The 19148-nt window shown below is 42.9% G+C and overlaps 2 protein-coding genes across 6 annotated transcripts in view; one reads left to right on the top strand and one right to left on the bottom strand.

Moving 5' to 3' along the window:
- TXNRD2 (thioredoxin reductase 2) overlaps positions 1–975 on the bottom strand; it is a 31899-nt gene extending 30924 nt beyond the window's left edge. The window contains exon 1 of the mRNA XM_052690967.1: positions 839–975. Within this exon, the coding sequence (XP_052546927.1) occupies positions 839–914 (76 nt within the window). The 5' untranslated portion in view covers positions 915–975. The remainder of the gene's footprint in view (positions 1–838) is intronic.
- COMT (catechol-O-methyltransferase) lies at positions 219–18434 on the top strand. 5 transcript variants are annotated; one of them, XM_052690985.1, is made up of 5 exons: positions 219–399; positions 12716–12998; positions 14554–14747; positions 16070–16201; positions 18190–18434. In XM_052690985.1, the coding sequence occupies exons 2-5, from the start codon at positions 12716–12718 to the stop codon at positions 18367–18369; spliced, it is 789 nt and encodes a 262-aa protein (XP_052546945.1). In that variant the 5' UTR covers positions 219–399; the 3' UTR covers positions 18370–18434. The 5 variants fall into 5 exon arrangements, with proteins under 5 accessions (XP_052546945.1, XP_052546946.1, XP_052546947.1 ...); XM_052690986.1 differs by lacking the exon at positions 219–399 and adding an exon at positions 591–725; XM_052690987.1 differs by lacking the exon at positions 219–399 and adding an exon at positions 895–1005.
- Positions 18435–19148: the final 714 nt, after the last annotated feature.

Genomic DNA, 19148 nt, shown 5'->3' with positions numbered 1-19148 from the left:
TGATCATTGCTGACTCTGGTTTAAGTATTGTGTTTCTTCAGTGTTCCAAAGCATTCTCCAAAAAATCACTAAAGGACCCAGTCTGGTTTTATGCATGAAACACGGAAAATAAAGCAACCCCAAACAGGTGGAAAATGGCCACATTTTGTGCAACGTCCCCAAAAGCTCTTTCTGCACACTCAGCTGCGGGTAGGATCCGGTACGGCCTTTCCGTCCCTGTGTTACAGCAATTCCTGCACACATATTTCAGTGCCCGCTTTATCAGGCCTGCCGAGCCCAGCTGCCACAGGGGCCCCAAAGGCACGACACGGAGCAGGGGGAAGCAGGCCTCTCCCACAGGTCAGCACGTTCTTACAAAGCAGTTCTGAGCGGCGGGGGAGATCTGAAATTCAACCAGAGGTGAGGAACGACTTTTTGTTTATTAACAGCGAGCACAGGAGGGCTTCAGCAGAGCAGCCAGCAGCCCAGGCAAGGCTCCAGCAGCCCTCAGCACCCAATTCCCGCGCTGCCCAAAGCGAGGGACTCTTCTCAGCGGCTCAGCGCAGAGGCGGGCAGCTCTCGTCACTTAGCCGGGGCTAAGCCGAGGTCCCGCCGTTCTCGTGCGGCCCTTCCCCTCAGGAAAGCAGGGGCCACGGCTGCGAGAGCCACTGCGGGGAGAGGCGGCGCGCACCGCCCGCGCAGGGCACCGAGGGCCGGCGGCGCCTCGCGGCACGGCGTTGGCACTGGTAAGGCCCCGCAGGCCTCACCCCGCCAGCGGCTCGCTGCAGCGCTTCGGGAGACGTTGCGGCTGCAGGGCGAGAGCGCGGCCCGCTAACCGCCGGGCACGGCAGAGGCGTACCTGAGAGAGCTCGCGCCGTACGGCGCGGCCCCGGCAGCCCCAGGAAGCGCTCCCCGCGCCGCCACAGCGCCGCCATGCCGTACGGCAAAGGGCTTCCGCGCCCGGCCAGGACCCCTGCGAGGCGGCCGAGCGGCGCCTGAGCGGAGCGCGGCGGCGGCGCGTGGCGGGTGAGCGCTGCCGAGCGCCGGGGGGGCGGAGGCGCGCGGGGCTGAGGTTGTGGCGGGCGCGCGCAGCCTGGCGGCGGGGAAGTCGGGCGGTGTTAGAAATCCAACTTTCGGGAAGGGCCAGAAACGGCACCGCTTCTGTCGATTCAGTTCTCGCCAGCTCGAACGCAGCGGACCGGTTTCAGGGATGGCCCTCGGGAGGAGGGGAATGCGCTGCCGATGCCGCGAATCCTTTTGTTCGGTTTTCCGAGGGCGCGCGTCCTTGCCCAGCATCCGCGCCGAGGGCCGAGCACAGCCGCACAGGTGCGATGCGGACCGAAGCCCCGCGGGGCGGCTCCGATTCCTCCCACGGGGCGGCGCTCCCGGAGCCGCGGCGGCATCGATCAAAGCCGTGCCCGGGGAGGAAGGCCCGGCTCTTGGCTCGTGCTGCTGATAGCGATAAATGACCCCGCGGCCGCATCGTTTTGAAAGGAAAAGCGTCCCCGTCCTGTCAGGGACTGGCAGCCGCGGGGCAGAGCCGAGGGAAGCGGGCACAGCACAAGTGCAGCAGCCGGTTCCTCCAGTAGGCTCCAGCTGCACGAGAGATACCCCAACCCAATTGCGGTAGGAAGAGCCCACCGGTGCGGCTGCCAGAGCTGTAAGTGCCGCAGAGCAAAGCGCGCTCAGACAGTGATCGCTTTGCTCTTCAGGTCGGTGCGTACGAAGTTGTTCCTGCTGTTCGGTTCAGCCGCTGCCCCGAAGCCAACTGGGCAGAGTTGAGCACGTGCACATTACCCAGCATGGGGTTCAGATCAAGGGTGGAACTGAATCACCCCAAACACAAAATGAGTTTTTATGAAGAAATGTTCCTGCAGCTTTATCTTATCTTCCTAATAAAAGAAGGCCTTAGATGCAGCAGAGCTGTTTATTTAAAAATTGCTACCTCTAAACAGCAACGTCAGAGGAAATTTAGGACAGAAATGCTGATCAATTCTGAGTCCTGCTTCTAAAGCGTTGAAGGAAAGGATCTTGGCCAAATGCTCTGTGTAACAGCCACATCATATACTAGTAGTATTCCTGGTTGCTTTCATCGTTTTAGAGCTCAGAATCCCCAAGAACCACAGCCTACACAGCGGTGGTGAGATTCTAGCTTCTTTCAGATGTTTATCTCTTCCCAAGCACATCCTCTCATTTCTAACTTGAATGTGAGTCAGCTGCTGCCACTTGGCATCCATAAGTCATCTAGGAAACAGAACTATCCATAGCTGCTGCTTACTGCTGACAGAATGCAGCACCAGCCCTCTGGCTGTATCTCACAGATCACGATAAAGCGTTGTGGATTTCCACAGGCAAAGACTTCCCCACCAGGAAAGTACAAAGTTTGCATATTGTTGCTCTGTTCTTGCATGTTCTCACAAGTTTGATCATTAAAGGATTTAAAAGGTTTTTTTAAAAAGCCTTCTTAAAAGATTGCTATCATTGTTATACTGACTTTTATCATTGCGGGTAGCAATGTTTAACACCATAAATTAATCTTGTACATTAGAATCATACAGTCGTGGAATATCCAGAGTTGGGTGAGGTTTCCAGTGGGATGTTTATTCAGTATAATGTGAACAGGTCAAAGGAAACAATACTATGATGTGTGTCAGAAATGTATATAAGTAAGTCCATGCAACAGTAATATAAGTTTTGTTATGCATGAGTTCATTCTGTTAATGGGCAGACTTCCAGCTTTTGAATTTATTGTAAGGAACGCTTGGGCTTCTCTACTTCTCTATTTTTCTTCATAAGTAATTTTTGTTACACTTACCCATGGTTTATTTCAATTCTTCCTCATGAAGAGGAAGTCATGACATGGAGACAAACAGGACAGAACACCTAACTGACACTGTAGAAACGTGAACTTCTCAATTGCACCATTTTATCTTTCATCTTTCTCTGGGATGGTTTGCTTTATGCTTAATGTTCCCGCATTAGGGGTGGGAGGCTGCAGATGCCATCTTTGAAAGTCACCACATTGTTTTGTTTCTAGTGGGTGGGGTAGAAAATGATTTATATCTGAAGCTGCATTTTGTAGCATGAAATAATTAATCGTGTAGAGTAGTGCCAGTGAACAGGACTGGATCACTGTTTGAACTAAGGCCTCCACAGCAAGGTGGGACTTTTTGGTTTCTTTCCATCTCTTATGATTGCCTTTACCCTGTTTTTTTTTTCTTGTTATCCTCCGCTGGTTTGTGATGCGGTGTCCTTATTGTTAGTGAGGAAGAAGGAGGGAAAGGAAAGCATGTGGAAGCACGTGGAAGAAAGGTGTGCACATGGTTAAAGAGGAGTACAAACGGTCCCTGGCAATTGAGAGAACCACATGGCAGAGCAACAGGGGAGGGAGCGGGGGAGGAGCAGTTAGCTGTCCATAGACTTTGTCCAAAGCGAGGTGGAAACTTGACAAACCAAACTGCTAAGTAAATGGAAAACATACCTACGTGGGATTTGTGCTGACAAGTGAGGACACGTGTTTGAAAACACGGAGCTTGGGTGAACAACAGAAGTATGTTTACTGCATTTATGACATTTCTTACCTGAGCTGCGTGGCAAGAATTTTCCAATGTTACTTTTAGCTGGATTTTAGTTTGCCTAGTTCCTGACATGAGGAATCTGTGGTTGTTTCCTTAAAATCATTGATACATACTAAGTATCTCCCAAAGACATCTTGTTACAAATAACACATCTGTTAGCTTACAACGTTTCCTCTGCTGGAAACATTTGTGCACAAACTAACAAAATCGGTTTAACATTTCAGCTTTGTTGCTGTTTTACCTTTTTGCTTTCTTTTTATTTTATTTTCAGATTATTTAGAGTAGGACTCATTGTCCAGAGGTTCATCTATGCCATTTTCTTCTTTAGCCCCATAGAAACTTACATGCATGGTTTCTCCTATACAACTAATGCATTGCAGGTGACAAAAATGAAACAAAACAAAACAAAACAACAACAACAACAACAACAAAAACCAGCAGGATGAGATGTGGTTTTAAGTTCTTGACTTTGTTCAAATAGTTTCAAAGTGTTGTACTAAAAAAGTATAGAGAGAAAATACAGAATTATGGTAGACTAACAGAGCTCTGCAGTTTTCATGAGGAGTTCCAAAGCTGGTGAAAGCAAGAAGTTTTTCAGTCTGTGGTAACTCCTTAAGATGCAGAGTAGCCTAACTGCTTGTATTATGTGTTACATTCTAAACTATGACTTTTCTGGCCATCTGTTTTCCCTGTTAGTTGTTTCTTATTTTACATTTCTCCAGGCAGTTTCCTGATTCATAAATGAACAATGCTTCCTTTTTCAAAATTCCTCTTTTGCATGTTTCTCAGCAAGATAAATTAATTTGACTGTGGAAAACAGCAAATGCACATAAAAGCAAATCCCTCCTGCTATTCCGAAAATGCAAGCTCAAAAGAATTTTCCTCCACTCAGTGTTTCACATGATCTTTGGGGCTTGTGATGTGCTAACTCTCCTGTCTTCTTTTGTCGCAGCTTTCAAAAAAATCCTTGAGCAGGGTTCTTAGAAGAAGGGAATGCCATTTGTTGCTGTGCCAGGCATGGATTTACTGGGAAAGCTTTAGCCCAGTGCTCTGCACAGTGGGGATAACACTGCCACAGAGCATCATGTGATTGCAACCGTATGGCCTCCCTCAGAGGCAGGGAGGTGTGTTGCAAGTCCAGTCAAGTTTGTGGAGACAGGTCTGAGCTCATCTCTGCCAGCCCTCTGAGCACTGTGCTGCTGCACGTTTGCTCCACCCATGCTCCTTGCCTGAAGAATATTATTCAGCTCAAAGCTGAAAGTTCTTTAGAAGTGTTGCCATGGGACACTACTCAATCTGGTGAGTTTTGGCACTAACTTATGCCCTGAAGCAGAGTATGGGCTGGTGCCACTCACCAGTTCACAACTAGCTAGAGTTACTCTAAAGACATCTCCAAAAAAAGGCTGTATGGTTACTTGGCCAGGTCAGCACACAGAATAAATTTCACTGTTTTAAGCTTTTTTCACCACAGCCCAACAAGTAAAAGAAATTCTCAGTGATAATGAACTGTGGGTGGCATCATGGATTTTGCAGACAACCTGTCGTGTTTTTCGTGCTAGCTTTGGCCATACAGGAAACTGTTGGTGGAGCTGAAGAGCACTATTTTTTCATTCTTTGTTCTGCTTGATGTCTGGATTATAAGAAAATGTCTCTTGAGCTAAGGCTCTGTTATACGTGGAAGGGATGCTTCAAAGTTATTCTGTATTGATACCAGGTGCTGTGCTATTTTGCAGGGTCTTAACTATGTTCTGATTAAGGGTTACTGAAAACACCGTGATCCTCGGTTATTTCTTAGCTGTGTAAATGTTTATTCCCTTCATCCACTTCCCATTATTCTCTGTTGTCATGCTCTGGACTATAATACATTGATTACCCTCCTTCTGTGACAGCTGTTAGGCAATTTGCAGTGTGTATCTCCCCTCCCCTTCAGCAGCACTCTATGTTTAACCCACGTGCTTGGGTCTTGTTTCCACAACTTCTGCTCTGGCCATACATGCCACGTCCCAGCTGAAAAAAGAATTATGTCCCTAGGGCCAAATTCATTCCTGGAGTTGCTCGACTGAACGCAGCGCATTTATACTGGGCGCAGATTGGGCTCATACCTGACTCTGTCAGCATTGGCTGTGCTGTAACTAGGTAACAAGAGCACTGTCATCGAGAACAGACGGATAGCTTTCTCGGAGATTATGAGAGCACTGAGCACCTTTAAGGAGTGCAGAAATCTGTGAAAGGAGGAGTTGGGAAAAAGGACACCGCTCCTTTTAGAGTCTGTGTAACAGAGCCGATAAGCTATTCCTCTGATGTGATTGAACGTGACTGAATACTGCGGGCTCCTGGACTCTTATTCTATAAAGCACCCACCAGAACAGCACAGGAAAAGATTGGAGGGAACAGCTTCTGCTGTACTGAGAAAGGTACATATTTATATTTTTCTGTTTCTCAGACTTGGCATGATTTGTTTTGTTAGATGATACCACCGTTTTAAACTGTGCTGAATATGAAAGAAGCAGCATTTTCCACGTTTTGACTGGTATTCATTGGCAGGCAGCTAGCTTTTTCAGGGAAAGAGTAGGACATATTTGTGTGTAGTGCATTTCTACTGCATTTCTACTGCATTGCAAACCTCGACAGCTGAAAGCAAGGAGATGAGATAACCCCACCTAAACTGGAGAAGTAATTTACGGATGTAAGTTTGCTAGAATTTGCAACTTATCTGCACTCGAGAAAAAGCTGAATGCAAGTCTGGCTTCAGTTTGTTAATAATTGACCATGAATAGCTGCTTTTATAAACGTGGCACTCAGCTGTATTTTATGCAGTTTTCATTTTCAGTCAGGAATTCTGTTTCAGCAAAATGTCTATGAAGAAGTGTAACAACAAAAGCTAGGACTTCTGCTTGCTAGCCCTGTTGCTGCTTGTTGAGTTTCTCTCTGCTGCCCTTTAAGGACACTCACCCCTTACCTCCTGTTCTTTAAAACACAAACTCATGCTTACACTACTAGCTGCATGTCAGACTGGTGATCTTTATAAACAGCTGTGACAATTTCTGCACATAAGCTTATTGCTTACTGAGCCATGGACTCCTCTAACAAAGCCCTGAGCTCAGATTCAAAATCTCCTGCATTTGCACAGCATTGCAGTATGTAAGTGCTGAGGAAAAATTAACTGATGTTCAGCTTTAGTTTGTTAAAGAGCTTAACCACACTAACACTGCAAACAGCTACTTGTCACTCAAGTTGAACAATACTTCTTAGCAGCCTGGAGTTGGTATCGTGTTTATCTCTGCCAGTCCCACACTTTCTGCATTCCTTCGGGATTGCTGGAATTAGAACTGATGAGGAATTTTCTGAAAAAACATAATTTTGGCAGGGGTCATTGAAACCAAAACTTACTGTGTGAGGCCATCCATACCCGTTTTGCTAAGACTTTCAGGAGGGATTTCTCAAAACGCAATTTCTAGCTAAAACATGAGAAACTCTGCCTCCACTCCAGCTATTTTTCTGCGGAAGGCATTCCGCCAGGATTTGAGGCAGGCTGCTTCTTTTCACACAGTGCTTTGGTTACCCGCTGTGCTGTGGCAGGTCCCACCTTGCCTGGCCTGCTAGAGCAGTTTATGTTCATAGAGATAAACCTTCAGTTCAGCAGCAATTTCCTTCATGTTCTTTCGGACTCCTCAGTGAACATCTTCGCTACCACGTTTCCATCGTTCACTCTCTCTGGCCCAAAGAGCAGCTTGTGCAGAGCAGAAAGCTGTGCTGGGACAGACAGATTTGCAGTAGATCAGCAGGTAGCCTTGGAAGCAGGTCAGGACCGCATAGTGGAGATTTGGGATAGTAGGAGTTCAGCCCTTGGTCTTTTTTGACACAAAGAGCACAATATTTGTCTGTTACAATAATTAATCTTGGGGTAAAGTTTGATCCTTTCTCTTTCAGCCTTTTCTCTGTTCTGCCATTTTTAGGGCAGAATCATTCAAAAGAAGCTTGTTCGTCCCCTGGGGAACACAAAAACCTCAGCTGGAAAACTTTTTCCAGGCCAGATCGTGGTGTGCTGACAGGCAGAACACTGAACTTTCTAGGAGTTCTCTGCCTCCCAGGTGGGATTTGTGCTGTTAAGCTGAGCCGTCCTAACCAGCTGACTTCAGGCACTGGTGCAAGTAGTACAAACACATCTAGACTTCTGGAGTGAGGGAGTACAAAAAAAGTGCTTCCTAGGAATACCTGGAAGGGTCTCAATCCTGACAAGTGCTGTTCTTATCCTTAAAGAATTCTTTCTCCAGGCTTTGGTTTTCATCATGCACAGTGTTTATCAGGCCAGTCTGAATCACAGCTCAGCAGATCCACATGGGCCTGCCTGCTGCATGGAGATGTCAGCCTGTGATGCCAGCTTATTGTAAACCTTGTGGGGCCACATAACCTGATGTAAACCTTTCCTTTGGGTGCCAGTACTGATGCCATTCAGTCCACAGTTATTGCAGAGGAACTTTTAAGTGCATAGCAGTTATCCTAATTGAAATCTATGGAGAATGGAGTTAAACACTCTTATGAAGCTTAGTTGTTGGGGCTCCTTGGTAGGCAATAAGTACTTTTCTGTTCTTTTCCTTTTGTCCAGTGAAAAGAAACTTGTATTTGCTTTCTTGCAATCTAAGAAGGAGGAAAAGGAAGATTAAAGGACTGGGAAAAAGAAAGTCAGGACTTTTATTTATAGAAGTCTGATTTATTTTTTTTTTTTTTTGTAGTCGTGGTAGCTAAAATGCAGTTTGAAAAAGCCTAAGAAGAGGAAATTTGGGTTTCATGCAAGTGAAAATTATATAAAATTTGTTCAGCTTGCTTTTATGATGTCAGTGGAAAATGTGAATGTCTGATGCCCAGACTGAGTTTCCATTGAGGCAAAGCTATTTGCATTTGGCAATACTGTGATTATTCTTCACAGTGTTGCACTCAATTGAGAACAAGTGAACAATAATGAAGAAGAGGTAAAAAGATTATTAATTTTTTTATTTTTAGAAGGTCTAAAATATGAAGCTGTTCAATCATTTTCCCTACAGCAACAGAACACAATATGTCTGGCAGAAGTTAGTTTAAACTTTCTGATCAAAATACTCTGCCCTTCATGCTCTGGAAAAAGATCAAGAAAAGCAAAATGCCACAAAACAGAGATTGCCTCAGTCAAGAGAACTTGGACAAAGAGTCAGGAATGCTGTCTGGGCTGTGGCACAGCACACATCTCCGCCTACTGCAGGGAAGCAGACGTTCTTCCAAATGTGCATAGAAACATGCCAACTCTTCTGCACTGTTTTCTCAAGTGCTTCTTAAACAGCTAATACAGCCTTACTAACAGGCACATCCTCCACTTACTTTAATGCATGCACCTAAAGGCATAATTTCAGCACAAGCTTTTAAAAGGCTTGAATTTAAACATCCTGAAAAACGTTTTCAACCTTTTTCTAAAGGTAGGGGGTACAGTACCTGCTTCACACAGGTGTGTGTAGGAGGGCTTAATCATAAGTTATATGGCCTTTATAGAACACCTCTAGAGAATCGTTGGTTATTGCACACTTAGCAGCAGCATCTCTGCAAGTAGTTCAGGCCTTGCTGTCCCCAGGCACTCCACTATTGTAATTCATTTCTATTACCATCAACACTGATGGAGATCAGACTGATGGAGAGATTCTTCTGTGTAAAAAAGTGAGAGGGTATAAATTTATCAAGCACTCCCCGTTCACCAGGTTGTGTGAGCTAATCAAGTCTAAATTAGATTCTGAACTCTTTAGCATCACAATGTTGAAGGACTGTCTGGGTTCTTGGTAATAAACCCTTGAACAACCAACTGCTATTTGGCAGTTAGATCATATGCATGAAAAATTAAGGCAGTGTTGAATGTAACATCGTTCCTCAGAGGCCTAATGAGTAAGCAGGCTGAAATCACTTATGCAAAGTATATGAAACAGTCTTTGTTTCTGCATTTCCCCTGTTTTTCATAAACTCAAGACTAGTAATTTCATAGAGGTGTTGGCTATCTCAGTGTCCCGGGATGGAGCCATCTGGCTATCACAGATAAGATCACTTTGTTCTTCCATAGCAAGGACTTTTCTGCTAAAAATTAATTCAGCTTCACAGTGCTCCCAGTAATGTTAACTTTCTTATGGCAGCAGAGGTAAGACAACTCGCACAAGGTCAGATTAGATAACTATTGCCAAAAATAGACTCAAACCTAAATCCACTGACTTGGGGTCACAAAGTTTACTCTCATTACATTGATGGAGAATGGTAGTCTGATGTCTTTGTAGAAAAGGTTTTTATGATTACTGAAAGACCTTTACTGTAATCTGTGGTGATACATCTGGAATCACCTGTGCAAGAATGTTCAGGTAGAGAACAGGATGCATTGCTTTGTGCTCCAGCCCATGACACTTTTATACTTGTAGAGAAATTGGAGATCCTATAGAGGTAAGAGGGGCAGGAATCCTCTAACTTAACAACTATTGCCATTGTAATAGATCCCTAAGTTTGAGCCAGGATTGTTTTATAGCCACTGGAACAACTTTGCTACGTTATTATAGGCAGCTAAGTTGGAATAGCAAATTCTCATGTTTTCCGTAGGCTTCTTTATTTCAAAGTGTGTTTTTTAACCTCTGTAATATAAAACAGGTATTCCCATTTAAATGATAATAGTTTGATTACAGTTGGCAGGGAAAACTACTGAACTACTGATTGAGTTGTGATTTGGTCTCATAAAGCCAATGGAATGAGTAAGAGTAGATGCACAAGAAAATAATCCACTGCCTTGAAAGGCTTGCCAGTAGTTGGACAGGTTTGGGCATGAAATTTTAATATTCTTTATTTTAAACTCTGTCTTTTAAACTCTATGAAAATAGATTTGGCTATAAGTGTTATTCATCTCTTTTCATGATGTTATCCATCCAGTTTTCTGTTTATTTACACATATTACCTACTATTTTCCACTTCAGATGTTAGTTTTTAAAGAACTGGGTCACATTATCGGGGTGTTTCTAATGCACAGAAGAGACTGCAGTGCTAACTTGTGCATTTGGAACCTCATTAAATCATAACATGGAAGTGAAGGTTTTTACCTTCAAGCATGTCCATTCAGTGAAGTTATTAAACCATGTGACCTCAGTTGCTCCTAATTAATACCTCTTGGCCTCTAGACCCTTCCCTATCTTCGTAGCCCTATCCTTCCTGAGCAGCAGTTCTATCTGGAAGGGTCTGCTCACCAGAACTACTAGTGCATAGAAGGGAAAAAGAAAGTTCGACATCCAGACCTTTGTGATCCTGTTAAGACAAAGAACCAGGTTCATGTCAGGAAAACTCCAAGCCTGAGAAGGAGGATGTTTGTGTGCTAACGGTGCTGGTGAGCCCTGAAAGGAAGCATCTCAAGTCAGTCTTTGCAAGGAAAGCATTGTATAGGAAAGCTTTAGTATTGGTGACTATTTGAAATAAATACTTTCAGCTGCTCCAAATTATGCTCACAGTGCAACTAAGATAAGTAAATGGGTGAACAAACATCAGCTGTATTGTATGTTGAGCGTGTCTCCATAGCAACTCAGTCAGCTTCTGAACTCAACATGTGTTCTGCACAATGATTCAAATTTAATGCAGTGGAGGAAAGATTGAGGTTGGATGTTAGGGGGAAGTTCTTCACAAGGAGAGTGGTTAGGCCCTGGAACGGGCTGCCCAGGGAGGTTGTGGATGCCCCGTCCTTGGCCGTGTTCAAGGCCAGGTTGGACGGGGTCCTGGGCAACCTGATCTGAATGTGTGTTTGGTGGCCCTGCTGGGCAGGGGGGTTGGAACTACATGATCCTTGAGGTCCGTTCCAACCCAGGTGATTCTGTGATTCTGTGTGGGTTTTCCCACGTGTGATGTGTGCCTGTACAGAACAGAGGGCTGACCGCCCTAACATTTAGGACTTTTGTGAGACAATCCTAGGGGAAGTGAGAACAAGTATATTGCAGACCTTAGTTTGGCACCCTTTGAAAGGCTAAATCAATACTCGAAGATTGCTTACTTACCAGATCCTTTGTTCTGTGGCTCCTGCATGGAAATAAACATAACTTTCTTTATGCTGGCTTGTCTGAAACCCATCAGTAAACGGCTTTGAGGGGATTTGTTGCTTGAGCTGTGCAGAGTGACATCTGCTGAGCTTTATGTTCAGACGTCCTGAACTCACAAACAAACACACACACCACCCATGCTGCGCACACGCAGGCACTTGCAGCTGGCAGTGAATTTCAGAGGAAGAACAGGCACAGTCCCATCAGTAATTGCAGCTGGTCCATCAGAGTAATAGAATATGCCCTTTAGTCACATCTCTTGAATTTCATGAACCTAGACTCTTCTCTGGTTCGTGGATTTAGCTTTACATTTTTATAACCAGTGAGAAAGCATCTCTGCTATTAAAAAAACATACGTAGGTATTTTTTTTTCCCTCAGAAGTGTCAGATTGATGGTTCGTGTCAAAAGCTTCCTGAGTAAGAAAGGCTACCATCTTCTGTGAACCACCCCTCCCGGCTCCCTCTGCTGCAGGCACTAAAAGGAGCGAAGCGCATGAATTCCTTCCAGCTCAGCTTCTCTGCAGAGCATGCAAGAAGGGCAGGTGCTAGCAAGGAGATCTGAATGCCCGTTAAAAACTTGTCCTGGGAACACAGAACAGTACCTGTGCCCAGCGTCTGCTGATCCTTGGCTCAAAATTGGAGTGAAAAGTTTCATATTTTCTTACTAAAACTTACAAGTTTCCCAGTGTTCAGAAATCAGTAAAATGAGATCACATGCAGAATCTAATTAAGATTTGGAATCCTTTGAAAACTAGTTAGAACAGATTGGGTCAGAGCGCTTCTCATGCAGCGGCACGCTTGGAGCCAGGGCTGCGCAGCTGCGTGGGGGAAGGGAGCAGAGCATTAAATAAAGCTACTTGTTGACTGCATGTAAAGCAGGCTCGTAAAGGGAGCGCCGTCCTACCAAGCGACAGGGAGGGATTTCCAGCAACTCGGTACAATATCGTACAGTATCATAATTATGCGGTGTGCGCTGCTGTTTAACACGGTAGATTATGCGTGATTTGGGTGAACATTTACAAGAAATTATAGATCTCTCGTGGACCGCCTTAACTCTGGTTGTTTTTTTTTCTTCCTCTTTCTTTCCAGATGCTGGAGAGCTCTTCAGTCCTTTTGTTCATTGTCTTCGTTCTGCTTTTCATTTCCTTGCTCTGCGTGGTACTCATCAGGAAAAATGCCACTGCTGCCCTGATCTGGCATGAAATAATCAAGGAGAAAATAACCAATTTCATCATGAATCAGAGCAAAGAACAGAGGATTTTAAATTTTGTGTTGCAGAATGCAGTCCGAGGAGACCCCTGTAGTGTGATGGAAACTATAGATAAATACTGCTCTGAGAAAGAGTGGGCCATGAATGTGGGTAATGTAAAAGGTAATTGAAGCAGGGGTCAGCACTTGAAGGATCCTTCGAGACTAACAGAACACAGGACATCTTTCTGTGTGCTCATGGTCAGTCCTCTCTGCTGCAAAAAAATCCCACCACAGCTTTGTGGTCAGCAGAGTAGTTCTGTAAACATTAATGCATGTTTGTGCCAACATCTTAGAGGAGGAGGATCTAGTTAGTAATCCAGCAAGTCACAGCATCAAAATGCAGTGTGGTGTGCAAGTGTGTAAGAAGAGGGGGACGAGATGGAAGAAAACTAGAGTTATGCTGTGTCTTAGGTACCACAAAGGGTGTCCCTGAAGCATAATTACTTTCAGCACTTTCAGATCCTTAGCTGAAAGTTACTGAGTCTGAAAGAAAAAAAAAGAAAGAAAAAAAAAGTGGCAAGTATTTTAAACTTTTAAAAGAGTTTTGTATCTGCAAGCATAAATGTAAGTTAATGTTGAAGGGAGAGGTCCTAGCCACGTAATACACAAAAGCAGTTATCAGATGTTATGGCTATTGAGCAAGTAAGTCATCTCATTCTTGTCTCCCAAGGGAAACTATGTGGACAAAAGTTTTCTTTTTCTTAGCCGCAGGAAAATTACAGTCTATTAAAGAAAACTGTGACGTTAATGTGTTCGTTAACATGTTCACCATGAATTAGACACAAAAATACCTCTTACTAGGAAACTGCAGTGAAAATTTGCTCAGTCTGGGATTAACATAACTAACGGAGTGCAACTGTCAGCACTGTAATAAAAAAGCTTCTCTGCAAGGGGTACATTTTGTGAAATCAGCTCCTCTGCGTGCCAGGTGGTGAGGTTATGGCAGTAGGAATTCTCAGAAATATGAACTTGGACTATTTGGGATTATATTCTTCAGCATTTCACTCTCGTTTTCCTCTGAGAAAATGGCTTCTCTATCAGAGCCATCAAAGTTAGTGTATCCTCAGTTCAGAATGACCACATGATTTCAGAATGCAAGTATTAACACCACACTATTCATAGACAGATCAGGTAATTCAATGTATACACCCATTCAGGCAGTCTGTGGCTCAGATTAAAATCCCTTCAGTTACTTCTTATGATTAGCTATCTAGATTCTAGCCATATAACTAAGAGCTGAGTTTTTAAAGATACATTCAGTTTTTCAGAAGGACTGCACATGCAGTAGCAGTACACTGTCACTTCTTCTTGAGAACTTTTTTTAGTTAACAATTGACTGTTTTCCATCCCACAAATTCATCTAGTGAATTCAAATATCTTGCAACTTATGATTAGACATTTTCCCTTTAAAGACAATTATTTAGACTGAGATGTTTTGTGTCAGGCTACTACTTGTAACATTTGCAACAAATACAAGCACTCAGAAGTCAGGTCTGGTCAACCAGGTCTGGAAAAACACACCACATTTTTCCCTTGTAACACTAAAAATACTTAAATCAGGTAATTCCTCACTCAAAAACACATGAAACTAAGATTTTTTTTTTGTTGAAAGTTTGCATTTTGAATCTTCAGATGTTCATTCTGTTAGAAGTTCACCTGTTTCCATTTTTTTTCAGGTGTAATTCTGGACAAGACAGTGGAAGAGATCAATCCTAAAGTTGCACTGGAGCTGGGAACATACTGTGGCTACTCAGCTGTTAGGATTGCTCGGCTGCTGAAAGCAGGCGCTCGTCTTCTCACTGTGGAGTTCAACCCAGAATTTGCTGCTATAGCTAAACAGATGATTGAGTTTGCTGGAGTACAAGATAAGGTACGTGCCATTTTCATTACTGAAAATCAGACTGCCCACAGACTCCTCCTCTTGGTAATCAGGAACTTTTCTACAATTTCTATCCCACATTTATTCATAGACATTTTGTTTTCCTTTACTGTTATATCAACAGCTCCTAAATTTAGCTCCTAAATTCAGTCCTGTGCCTGATCTCTCACAGGAGTACAACTGAGGAGTTCAGAGTATTACCTCTCAAAAGCTGGACTACTGGTTTTCTGTATAAAAATACCAGGGTCAGCATCAAGAGAACTGAACCATAGCCAATTCTTTTACAAAAGTTCACAGAAGAGATTTCATTATGTGAACATACTTCACATAAGATACATTTACCCAAATATAATTGGTCACAGTACATATACATATGCACCTAAAGTTTGCCCAGCGTGAGATGTCTCAACACCTTCTATGGTTGGCTGAGAGGCAGGTACTTCCAGCCTGTCATCCATCCCAGCCCCAGGCAGTTACCTACACATCACAGGATTCACACCCAAGAAGTGTCACTCTATCGACCAGCCAACCAATTTCAACAGAGATGATAAAACTATTGGAAATAAATCCCACCTTGAAGATGAGATCCTCAGAGATGTTTCTTAACTTCTTGATGAGAACTTGAAATAATAGCGACGTCTAAAATTGCATTTCCCTCCATCTGATTTAATCATCTGATGAACTGTGAGTCATAAACCAGACAGATTTCCTTACTATTTTTTCCTTCCACTTACAGAATATGACACTTGTTTAACAGATCAGTGTGCAGCAATTTCTTTCAGCTTAACAGTATTTATGCCAGAAAACCTGTAAGGCTCTGTCCTTCCTCCTTTCCTGGCCATATCAATTTTCCATATGGTAGCATCTGGATGTATTCTAAAGAATTGTATGCTTTTCATTTTCTGCTCCACTTTGAACTTCATAATTTAACTGAGATGCAACTAAAAAAAATTCATAGAAGTATTGTTTTCAACAGAAGATTCCCATGTTTCCACTGAAGAATCATGTTATCTAACAAAAACAACAGGTTACTTTTTTTCCTCACCTCTCCCTCTTTTTATAATAATAGAGAAAAAAAATATTTTGGAACATGAGTGAATTTAACTACTTATAAAAACCAAAAACAAACAAACAATAACAAAGAAATCCACATGACCCAACTCTACCAAATAACGGTAGAAGCTGTATTCTGAGCCTCAATCTGAGGTTATATTGAATTACAAGCAGGATCATTGATGTCTGGCCACAATTTAAAATGAGCTAGAGGCACGTTCTTAATGGCTTGCAATTCATCAGATGGATTTGCATTTCAGGTAAAACTCCTAGAAGGCCCCTCAGAGGTAATTATCCCCCAGCTGAAAAAAAAATATGAAGTGGATACTCTGGATTTTGTCTTCGTGGACCACTGGAAAGACAGATATGCACCAGACACCATCCTGCTTCAGGTCAGTTTGCACAATTCCAGTCTTAAAAGTACCAAATGCCTAAATGTCTGTGAGGCCTATATTCCAAATGAAGTATCTTCTCTGTAAAATGAAGGACAGTCAAAATAGCAAATATATGAAAAAAGAGGTTTGGGGGACAGGATCCTAAACTTTTATCTGGGACCTGCATATCGCTGCTCCACTTTTACTTCTCCAATTTCCTCAGTACACCCTTTTCTGCTTGGAATTGTGGTGCCAGCAGGACTTTCTGATGAAATACTATTTTGTTGGCACAGCTGCGTTATCCTCTTTCTGGGAGCCTTTTTTACACCTTATTATTTGATTTTACACCAACCTTAAGAAAAACAGTAGGCTGCTCCAGAAAAGCCGTTGTTAGGGAAGTTCTGCCAAATTTGATCTGCAGCCCTAAATGAGGAAAAATTCTGTTCATTTCTTTCCAACATCCCATAGCCATTAGTGTTACAAAACAAGTTGTAACAGCAGCAGGCATTGAGAGGTAACACTGGAAGTGACGTAACTAAATACTGGAGTACTTATGGAGGGAAAGATGTTTTCAAGTGTTAAACTAAGATTCACGTTTGGATTTATCAACACAGCATACACAGACTCTCCTGGCTTTGGCACTGCAGACTGATAAAACTTTCTAGAACTGCTTCTTTGGATGGAAGTGCCATTTTTCAGTTATTTTCCTCACAAATGCACCTTTTTTTTTTTTTTTTTTTTTTTTTTCCAAAGCTGCCTCCTACATGGAGAACCCACCATCTTCCTTTCTGATCCCTGCTTAAGGCTTACAGAAATATTTTCTCATCCAGGCTCTCCTGTTTATAAATTTCATTCCTGTTTTCCTGATAGCTGTTCAAAAAGGAAAGTTGGTGTTACAAACAGCCAGTATTGAATTTACCAGGAGCTGAAGAAAATGCTTCTCTCTTCAGTTATTTTGAATCCAGAGAAAGCTTTATTTTAAACAGACTGTGTAATAACTGAGGCCTTTCCACCAGGAAGAGATAGCTGCACACTTATCAGAGCTTAACCCCCATAACATGACCAAAACAAACAGGCAGTTCACCTCCAAATTTGTGATTTGTCTGGTGCATCTGTGAGACAAAGTTGCTTTGCTTAAAAACTAAGAAAATTCAGAGCAGAAAGAGGTAGAAAAACTCCCCACTTTTTCTCAGATGTTTAAAACTTTCTAACTCAGTTTTAGCATCTATTTCAAATGACCCAGACAGCATTCCTCTTCATGCACATCTAGAAAAGCCTGACAAACAATCTGAAATCCTGGTGACCAGTGAGAAATACGTGTCACTTGCAGGCTTACATGAGTTGCAGGCCAGAGGAAGTTTGCCTGAATATTGCAAGATAATCACGTCTTGTGGAAATCTGTCAAAGTGATCTTCCTTGTGCACTAATCCTGCTTCACACCCTGCTCCTGAACAGAGCAGCAGAAAGCTGTACAAGGAAAGCAAGCTCGGAACATCTCACTTATTCTGTTAGCACATTTGGAGTTTTACTAGGACAAGCCAACACAGACTGGTACATTCCAATCTCTCAGATGACCTTGATAGCCACTACAACGTTTTAATGCCGTGTTAAAAAAAGGTGTCAAACTTTAGGCATGACAGCCAAAACAAAACCCACTTATTAATCACGTACCTGTGTTTGGAAACGGTACAAGCAGCAAACTGCACTCCTCCACTGCACTTGATTTGTTATCTCTGAACCCAAATGACCCAACTTTATCAGCATCTCTGTAATGTTCCGCCAATTGTGTTAGCAGAAGTAAATCAGAATGCTAAACGTGACAACAAAGGACTGAGCTCTCTGGATAGAGAGTTGTTCAGCTTCTCCTATGTCTTTTCTTCCTCCCTCCCAAATCAACGGATTTTTTATGCATGCACTTTAACATGACATGGTTAATACAAAAGCAAATTGCATACAAGACAACGTCAGCTTAACAGCCACCATGAAGCAATTTCTCTTCTTTTTAGGAATGCAGCTTGCTGAGGAAGGGCTCAGTTCTTCTGGCTGACAATATCATCTTCCCAGGAGCTCCTGAATTTGTTGAATATATCCGCAACAACTCCCGTTTCCAATGCAGTACCTACCCATCTCAGCTGGAATACATGGAAGTGCAGGATGCTATGGAAAAGGCTGTGTTTTTGGGATAAAGACAGCTGTTAATACTCGGTCTTTGTTTCTAATGACATAAATGTAACTACACAGGTTAACTTGACTGTGCTTTACATTTTGCTGTTTGTATTTTGAAGCTTATCACCTAGTGGGAACCATTTTTTATCAGGTGGAAACCAAGATCTGGAGTAAGTAGGGCATCCACTTAAAGGCCCCTTCATTGCTTCACATTATACAGCAAACCCAAGGTGATCAACATGTTGTCAAACAACACAGTCTGTTATTTTGAGCACAAACTTGAACAACCACAGTTGGTAAGGTTACAGTAACATGGAAAAAGCCACTCAATTTCTAAGAACTTATGTTCTAAAGCTAAACTGCCTTACCATTCTCGAGTGTGACAAAGGCATGCATGTTGCAAGAGAAGATCTCAGAAACCCTGGTTATGCTAAACTATTTTCATGCCACTTCCACCAGTGAAGGTTCCTATAATAATGTAAGATGCATTTTTGCATGGCTGAAAATGTTAATTATCTCCATGCTGAAGAAAAGGGCACATACTGAAAGAAGACAAAGCTACACAGTGATGGGAAAGTGTAACAGAATTGTGCATAAGACAAAGAAAAAAATTATTGTATCTGCACATGCAGGGAGAATTGGAGAAGCAAGCAGATTAAAATGAACACAGCATAACAAAAACCAGGTTGTTTCTAATAGAATATCAAAATGACAACATCACTGAGATCTTGAGAAAATACTACTCATCCCGTCGTTACATTTACTCACTCCTTTATTATAGTGTATATATATTGTGTGT

This window comes from Tympanuchus pallidicinctus, unplaced genomic scaffold, assembly GCF_026119805.1.
Source record: "Tympanuchus pallidicinctus isolate F22 unplaced genomic scaffold, pur_lepc_1.0 scaffold28, whole genome shotgun sequence".
Classification (NCBI taxonomy): domain Eukaryota; kingdom Metazoa; phylum Chordata; class Aves; order Galliformes; family Phasianidae; genus Tympanuchus; species Tympanuchus pallidicinctus.
Note: the sequence above shows the minus strand (reverse complement) of the source record. Positions and strands in the feature narration are given on the sequence as shown.